The sequence below is a fragment of the Sturnus vulgaris genome, chromosome 1, assembly GCF_052056855.1.
Source record: "Sturnus vulgaris isolate bStuVul1 chromosome 1, bStuVul1.hap1, whole genome shotgun sequence".
NCBI lineage: Eukaryota > Metazoa > Chordata > Aves > Passeriformes > Sturnidae > Sturnus > Sturnus vulgaris.
The window spans coordinates 63,444,499-63,453,555 of NC_142243.1; the positions used below are offsets into that span (position 1 = coordinate 63,444,499).

At 38.6% G+C, this 9,057-nt stretch overlaps 1 protein-coding gene across 1 annotated transcript in view; it reads left to right on the forward strand.

The window, feature by feature from the left end:
- Positions 1 to 8,412, forward strand: part of TGFBR1 (transforming growth factor beta receptor 1) — a 34,730-nt gene extending 26,318 nt beyond the window's left edge. Inside the window, exons 7-9 of the mRNA XM_088168283.1 lie at positions 1,828 to 1,952; positions 2,589 to 2,719; positions 4,044 to 8,412. Coding sequence (XP_088024409.1) covers positions 1,828 to 1,952; positions 2,589 to 2,719; positions 4,044 to 4,169 — 382 coding nt within the window. The 3' untranslated portion in view covers positions 4,170 to 8,412. The remainder of the gene's footprint in view (positions 1 to 1,827; positions 1,953 to 2,588; positions 2,720 to 4,043) is intronic.
- Positions 8,413 to 9,057: the final 645 nt, after the last annotated feature.

Genomic DNA, 9,057 nt, shown 5'->3' on the forward strand with positions numbered 1-9,057 from the left:
TGTATGATGAAGGATCAGGTACTACAACGATAGTGGGCCTTTGTTCTCAAAAAAATTTTAACAGCGCTGGTTTCTTAATCAGCACTTCTTGTCTGTTCCTGCTTTAGGCTTGTTAGGGGATGTTATAAATCGCTGCTATGATTTGTCAGATTACAGGAGCTGAGGCTTCCTTTTGTGTGACCTCTGGAACCCAACTGGTTTGTTCCAAAGGGCTGTGGCTCTGTTCATCCGAGGCCTGTGGATGTGGCTGCTGCTTTCTTCCTTGGAATCCAACCAGTCATGCACAGACACATACAGTACTGACAGGGCTGATTACACAGATTGCTATACACCATGTGCTGTCTTCAACACCCACATAGAACACTGTCAGAACTTGTATAAAACATAACTATCGACAGCCAAGTCTCCTTCCCTCTCCTCAGCTGATCAGGATTGCACTTTGTTAGTGAAAGTACGTACTTCCTTCTGCAGCCTCACAAATCCATGCATGGTTATGAGCCCTTCAACCATCCATCTGGGGCTTGCTGTGTCTAATGCCCTTTCCTGTGCTCCATGGATCTTGTACTTCCCAGCTGGGTTAATGCACAGCAGCAAACAGGTGATGTATTTGTATGCACTCCTGCAGGCATGGATTCCCTCAAATACTGATATTTGCCATGGGTCCTTGCCCTGGCAAATATCCCTGCTTGGGCTCCCTGGGTGCTGGCTAGACCAGCTTGAAGGTTGCTGGGGAAATGCAAACCACCTGACCCAACCCAGCAGCTGGTAGCCAGGCACACAGACCTTACAACCTGTGACTTGCACTCCAGCTGCTGGTGCTGAGGCCCTTGCTCCGTTGTTCTCATCCCTTTTCTCCCCTGTAGCTGATACATGTAAGCTGTGACCATGAAGCCTGTGATCCATGGTCTTATTTCAGTAGCTGAAGCAGACGCACTCATTTGCTCCAGTTGCTGGCAGCAGGGTTTCCTTCACCTTCTGTCACACTACAGTTGCTGGCCCAGAATTCATTCACAGAATGACCACTGTGTTCTCCCCCCACAGTAGCTCCAGATATGTGCTCTTAGCACCTGCAGACTCACTCCTAGGACCTGTATTTCCCCTTTCAGCTACTGATGTTGAGTGTCTCCTCCTCTCTAGTTTCAGGTTCATCCCTTGTGCTGCTCCAGTTGCTAGACCTGAGCAGACTCATGCCTGCCTCCAGTTGCTGACATACAGTTCTTAGAGAACACGTGCATGTGGGCTTGAAAGTGAGATTGCACAGCATAGTTAGGGTTTAATAAAATAGGATACACTGGTGAGCATGTGCAGACTGGCCACCTCTTCTGCAACTGGCCCCTTTGCTACCCTTTTCTATCTGTTGCCACACTACTGTTCCCTTTCTCCTGAACATTCCTTGATAAGCATTGCATAGCTGGACAGGCCTTCCTTTGATATCCTCAATCCTCGTGATGTTCTTGTTTCCCTCTTATTAGCAGTCACAACATCCAGACTGCACCTCTATAGAGTCATGTCTGGAGTTTCTTAATAGTCTGCCAGTGAGGAACTGGAGACTTTCAGTCTTTGTCACTGTCTCAGTTGTGCCTTGTCTATCAGGTTTATGGCTCTAGTTGTTTATTATTTCACATTTTATTTATTCCTCCTATTTCTCTGCTTGTTTCTCTCAATTTACTTATCCATTTACATTGAATTGTCTGATTGGATAACCTTAATGAAGCAGACTTTTCTTTATCTCCCTTTCCACAAAAATACATTATTTTGTATTTGAGCTCATCAGTAGTGCTGAACTTTCTACTCTAGAGTGTTAATTAATTTTTTTTTTTCACACAGGTACATGGCTCCTGAAGTTCTAGATGATTCCATAAATATGAAACATTTTGAGTCGTTCAAACGAGCAGACATCTATGCAATGGGATTAGTGTTTTGGGAAATAGCTCGGCGGTGTTCAATTGGTGGTATGTGGCAGTCTTTACAAAGTGGGACATATTAGGGAATTATAAGTAACTTATTCAAGTTTGAGTTTGCTCAAAAAACAGTGCTAAGTAATAGCAAGTCTATCACAGACTTTCTAATTGTTAATCCTGTAAATAACTGGTCTATTCAACCTCTTTCTAGACTGACAAACCATACTTGTTAAAGAAAATAGGAAATATTGTAGTCTATTTAAACTTTTTTTTTTCTAAATATTTACATAGAGGGGAGAAAAGGGGAAAATTTAATGTTCTTGTGAGCAAGGGGCAAACACCACAAGGCCTAGCTATAATGCGTTCAGATAAATCTGTACCTTATTTAAAATGAAGCATGCTGTTATAAATTGTTTTCTGAAGCAGCATGGTTTTAGTATAGTGTATAAAAGATTTGATGTAGCTTATATCTCTTCCAATTTTATAAATTTTAGATCCTTCAAGGGTAATGTAAACACTCCTAAGGTATGGTTAAGGACTTTTGTTTATTTATTTGTCAGTCATTGTGATGTAATTTTTAAAAATGAAAAGCAAAAACTGGTAGGGTACTGATAAGGAACACAGTAAAAATTGAAGAATATGTAATCCAGTGTTAGCTAAAATAAAGCTATTTTCAACCTGTTACAGGAATCCATGAAGATTACCAATTGCCATACTATGACCTCGTTCCTTCAGATCCTTCTGTTGAAGAAATGAGGAAAGTTGTGTGTGAACAGAAGTTAAGGCCCAATATTCCAAACAGATGGCAGAGCTGTGAGGTATTAACTAACCTTGCTAAAGCTGCTTTAATGGACACTAGAGCTTTTAGTGATTTCAGTGGCTTAAAAATCATGCTTATTGTTCAAGGGAGAAGAGCTGCTTTTAGGAGAACTTAATTAATTTCATTCTAATCCTTATGGTTTTATTAAAAACATTGTTCCTTGGTTACATGTAAGTATTTAAATGTAATTTCATAAAAGCTAATAGCTAACTCTGCATGGAGGATTCTAGGATCCCTTCCTGTGAAGCATAGATGATACTGATATAAATTAGAGCTAGTCTGAATTACATTATGCAGGAAGCACCATTATAAATAAATTGTACTGTGTCTGGCTGGGATTGAGTCAGTGTCCTTCATAGCAGGCTGTACAATGCCGTGTTTTGGATTTGTGACCAAAGCAGTCTGATAGCACACTGATGCTTTAGCTGTTGCTGAACAGTGCTTGCTCAGCTTCAAGGCATTCTCCATTTCTCAATGAGGTTGGGGGTGGACAAGAGCATGAGAGGGAGCAGAGCCAGGGCAGCTGAAACAAAGTGGTCAGAGGGAATATTCCATAGCATTGCTCTGGGAGCCCAGCGAGGACTACAATCAGTGCAGGAGCAGTGGGGTACTGATAACGATGAGGTGCTTTGGATTCAGGAGGGAACCTGGGTTGTGGCATGTGTGGAATGAATGCATGGCTGAGATAAGAGTCAGGCAAGAGTGCATAGGAAGGAGAGAAAGGTGATGAATGCACCCACAAACTGGGAGACAGGAAGCTATCAGGATTGAAATTACTAATGTAGTACAGCTTTTGTGGTATTTTGGAATGTAGAGCTGTTACTGTATTTCATCTGCCATTTTTGATATTTGCTTTGTTACAAATTACACATGGAAGCACTTAGATTTCAGAGAATGGCTGTTTGAAGGATAAAAAGACCTCAAAAATTTTTAGAATCCTTGCAGAGCTTCAATTTGAGGAAAGCAGCTCATTATTTGCTATGCATTGAAGTAACTCCTGAACTGCAGGTACAACTAAAAAGAGTGTATTTTTGTCTGGCATGAAAATTCAGAAAACAGTTACAGGCAAGCTACTAATTTTTCATTAAAATATTTTTTCATGGCCTGAAAGTCCACTGAAAAATATCAGGTTTACTCTACAGTGTTTAGAGAGTTTTACTTTCTGTAAATAAAGTAAGAATTTTTTTTTTTTCCAAACAGCACACTCTCCCATGCAACAGTTGACTTCAGAAATGCCTGAAGAGGCTAAGGCAGAGCAGCAGTTACATGGGCTATGCTGGAACAGCAGTGCATATAATGAATGACTTGTGTTTCCTTTGCAGGCACTACGAGTGATGGCCAAAATTATGCGGGAATGCTGGTATGCCAACGGAGCCGCTCGGCTGACAGCTCTGCGCATTAAGAAAACATTATCACAACTTAGTCAACAGGAGGGGATCAAGATGTAATCCTGGATTTGCTACCGAAGAACACTGTAAAAATCCCTATCTGCACCAGAGTGGCGTGTTAAGAAGGTTAATTGTTCTACCTCACTGGGGGAACAGAAGGATATTGCTGCCTTTTAGTACTTCATAGGAACGTCACTTATTAGGATTTTTGTGGATGTGCTAAACAGTTGTGTTGGGTCTTTCTGTGCACTATGAACCTCTTTTCCAGGTTACTTATAAAACATCATGTACTCTAGCTTCGTTAATCTATAGTTTTTTATTTGGGAAGTTGATAACTGGTCTGTGCTAGTTAACTGTGCTAAAAGTAGGAGGTCACTTCTAAAATGAAACTGGTTCACTATATTGTTCTACAGTGCATTGATGGCTCTTAAAGCAACTTTATTCCTGCCTGGTACATTGACTACTCTGAACCATTCTCGATTCCTTGATTCAGATTGTGAATGTACTATTGGAGTATACCTTGCTAGCTATTAAGGTAGTGCATCTTTTGGACTCTGACCTTGACGTACAAATTGACCTCATTCAGTTGTGGGAACATAACTTATGCAACTATACTTTATACATGATTACTGGGTTTTTTCCACTTTTTCAGAACATTACATTGCCTTCAAAATAGATTGTATTACACCAGTAAGTGCCACTTTTGAGTCTTTTAATGCAAAATTGTAGGGATGTACAAAGCCTATGGTACTTTTGGTTTCAAAAATACAAGTTAAAAGTTGTTCCTTTGCCTAGCTAAGATCTAAATCTCACTCATTGCAACAGTGAGTACATAATTGATAGAATATCTTCAATTTTTACCAAAATCTGACTCTTGAAACCACTGTAGGAGTTTTAAATAGTGTCAGCTAGTAAATTCACTGTCGTATTTTGTAATTGTCAAGTTACGAGTCATAATTATGTAGATTTTTTTATGAAGTGGTACTTCTAAAATACTTGAAGTACCTATCTACTTCAGAAAAGTAGCAAGAAGAGTAAAATGTTAAGGAAGATTTTGCTTCATTAAATAAGTATGAAAAGCATATTTCCTGTGCAGTTCTGCCGAGTCTTAAGGCGCAAAGAACAATATTTGCAATTACACAAGGATTAAATGCACCTGTCATTAGAGAAGTTATTTGGGCTTTTGTACTAGACAGTTCAAAGCTGCTTATGAATTTTATGTGCATGTGTGTTGTGTGTGCCTCATACACAAAGTGGTGAGCTAGAGAAGGTGGTGAACTGCAGGTCTTTGAATACAAATATCAGGGGATTCCAGCAATCCTCTTCATTATTGGAAGAACAAAGCTTATGGTGACTTGTGTTGTCACAAGAACACAGAAGAATATGTATAGCTTTAGTCAAGATTTCCCTGAGTTTTAAGGGTATCATAATATTTTCACAAACTTGAAATCACAGAAATCAAATTGCTTCCTGCCAAAATATACAACAAAAACCTGCTGTTACCAGGGTATCTTTTTAATTGCAATTTTTTTGGAAGACTCTGATTAACCTTTGGTTTCATTAATGTCCAAAACAGTAGTGTTTCAGTATGTAAATATGCCTGGTAATTAATATGCTGCCTAACCTGCCACTCTTCAGAACACATCAGTACCCATCCCATTGTGCAACACCCATGACAACATTTAACTTGGCTTCCTTTTCATCTCTCAGCACAGAGCCCACTGAGAGTTTGTTACCAAGATGGTAGCAGTGGCAGGGTGCTTGCTGGCAGCAGCACAGTCTAGGTTCTGTGCCATAGTCTGTGATGTGTGGCAGCTAAAGCAGGAAGAGGAATGAGGCCCAGGAAGAAGAGGCTACATAGGTGGCACAAGAAAAGCCTTAATATGTAATTTTTGTGTATTTCCATATTCTTACTGCTTGCTTGGAGATAAGTTTAAATGATGTCAGAATTACACACCCCCGGAGATTGAACTGCAAATAATGAAATGCTTTTGTCAACAACAAAAGGGATGAGTTTATTCATACTGCAAGATAGTATCCAAGAGGAAAGGGAAAAATAAGAGGAGTTCTTAGAAAACAATTAGGCTTAAACATATGTACAGCTGTCATGCTTATGTTTGTTTGGCATTATCTGCCAAGTCAGGCTTATGTGATTCAGGCCTCCATCAAAGCTGGATTAAAAATTACTTCATGCAGGTATTTTAAATAAACTATACCGTTGTGCACATGGGCAGTTGTGCACCACAGAAATTTTCAACTGACTGTTTAAAAAAAATGTTTGAATGTAACTCCTGAGCCTATCTACTGGGCAGCCTCTCTAGCAAGTTCTGTGTGTCCTTACAGATACTTGAAGAAAACAGGTCATCATGAAAATAGGTCAGGCCCTCCATGCTAATTTCGAAGACTTCCTAGCTAGCTATTTAACTCTTTTGTTTGGTAACTTTGTTATATTCCAAGTTTTCACAGCTGTCCTGGGGTCTTTACCATAGATACAAATGGTACAGCTCCTGCTTCAGAAATTCTAGGCTACTGGTGTGCCTCAGATCTCTACAGTAATTTTGGCAGAAACAGGAGAGCTTGCAGAATAATTCATCAAATAATTTTAGTGGCTTTTTTAGCACCGACAAAACCTTATTAGCATAACATTTAATTTCATAAAATATATGGAACAGTTCTGTTGCATTTCAAAGAGGATGTACAGCAGCTGAGCAGCATCATGGCATGGAGAGGATTCTGTCAATAATATGACTGTGTTATATTGTCTCAACCACCTGCAAATCTTCATTCTCCTGAATTGCTAGCAACTGTTCTTACTTTGTTCGAAATTTAGCTTTGTAATAGAAGCCTGCAAAAACAAAGCACAGAAGGATGCTTGACACAGTGTATAACATAAGGAACAGTATTGTAGAACAACCTTATTATTCCTATTAGGCTGCAGAACAGGAAAATTCTGAATAGAGCTATATGTATCCTCAGTTCTGACACCACAACTTCAAGCTTTGTTCTTCTTTTCCATTATATGAACTGAACACCTTTTACAAAGGCTGTGTCTGTATATATTATGTAACTTTAAATGTTACCTGTGTAAGATCATATCTTATATATATGGACACAGGTACACGTAAGTATTTTTTAAATTAAGATTGTAATATCACCAGATCTGCTCTTGGAAATCCAGGGGGACCAAAATATTTTAGCATTCAAAATATTAATTTTGTATCATTTCAAGTATATACCAAAACAGTTTCTGATTAATACTGATGCAAATGTTTATTGTAAATATTACATGCATTATATATTCACTTAAGTTTTTGGATTTAATCAACTTTACATTTTAGTAGCATTCAAGCCTCAGTTTGGTTTACAGACTTGTGACCAGATGGATATGAACATGGAGAACAAGGAGCATTGGAAATGGTCTGATGCTGAAAAGCCTGAAATGTCATTTTTGAAATGCTGGAATTCTTCAGGGACCTTCCAAACTTAAAAGCTGGAATTCTGGGATGTTTCTCAAGCAGACTCTCCAAGTATGGCACTCTGTCACCCTCCAATGGTTCTGCTTGTAATCCTAAGAAAGACTTTGTATATAAGTAAAGACGTTGGGATTGACTGTATGGGGACATGAAGGTGTCAAATGAAGTAAGAGGCTGTTTTATTTTTTCAGTAATGGCTCTGAGTGTGATTGCCATGAAACTCACCTTTTAGTTAGTTTCTTGTTTATATTGTGCCATTGAAATGATTGCAAGGATGTTAATCATTTTGTGTTTCAAAAACAAGCAAACAAAAAAACCCTTCACCATATCCATTGCTTTAAACTCAAATTACCTCTTAAAAGACCAAGGTACATTTACCTCATATGTATATAATGTTTAATATTTTTCAGAATGTTCTCCAGGTTTGCAGTTACATGTTTCTAGAAATATGGGTATTACTAAATTTACAACTTCAGTGGTACTAAGTGTATTATCTGGTGCCCCAAAACACTTTATTTTCTGTATTTTATTGTATTAGCAAGTTTGCTGCTTTGTCACTGTAGCACCTGCCCTTACACAGCTGTGTGGATACTGCCTTGTAAATTTTACTTTTTGAATGATTTGAAGATCCTGTACAGATGAGTGTCACTTTTTTAAACCTTACCAAATTGTGCATTTCCCTTACATTTCTGAAAATATGTATTGTATTTGTAGAGTATACATTTCAATGGATTGTAAATAGGACAGTAGAAGAGTGGATACTTATGTTAAGTGCTAACACTACAGTAGAGAGATTAAAGCAGTGAAAATAAATAACTTTTTTTTCAAAATGCATGAGTTGTCTTTAAGAACAAGAACTTACAGGTAGATATGTGTGATATTCCTGCCTGCTAAAATGTGGATTTACTGTGAATTCCTTTCCTCAGAAGGAATTTCTTCCAGTACAAAAATGCTAAAAGGATTTGCTGCTGCCAAGGCAATCCACCTCATCTGTGCTATGTACATGATGATAAAGTGCTTGCTCTACCTTGCCTCCTACAGTGATGTTGGTATAAGAACTTTGCTGGTATCTTTCAGCTCCTGGACAAAATTAGTAATCACAAATTGTTCCCTTTCTACATTTAGTCTCTTTTGGTCTGTTTTAGCAGCTCAGCACCTTAGCACACCCCAGAACTGAAAGTAAAATCAGTCTCTGTTGGAGTGGATTGTTTCTGTGCAAAACTTAGTTTCAGGCGGACGTTACATTTCTGGCAAGTGGAGATTTAGACACAACAAAAATAGGACAGCTTGCCCTCACATAAGTTTAGGTTCCTCCTTCAGTTTTTGGCTTAGACAGAATTACCAAAAATTGCTTCTTCCAGCAAACTTTCTCCACAATGGGAAGCTGTAAGGTGTCCAGAGAAAGCCTATGGCTATGTAAAACACTGCATTCCTTTCAAATTCCCTTACAGGAGCTGTGATTATTTGGGTGAGAA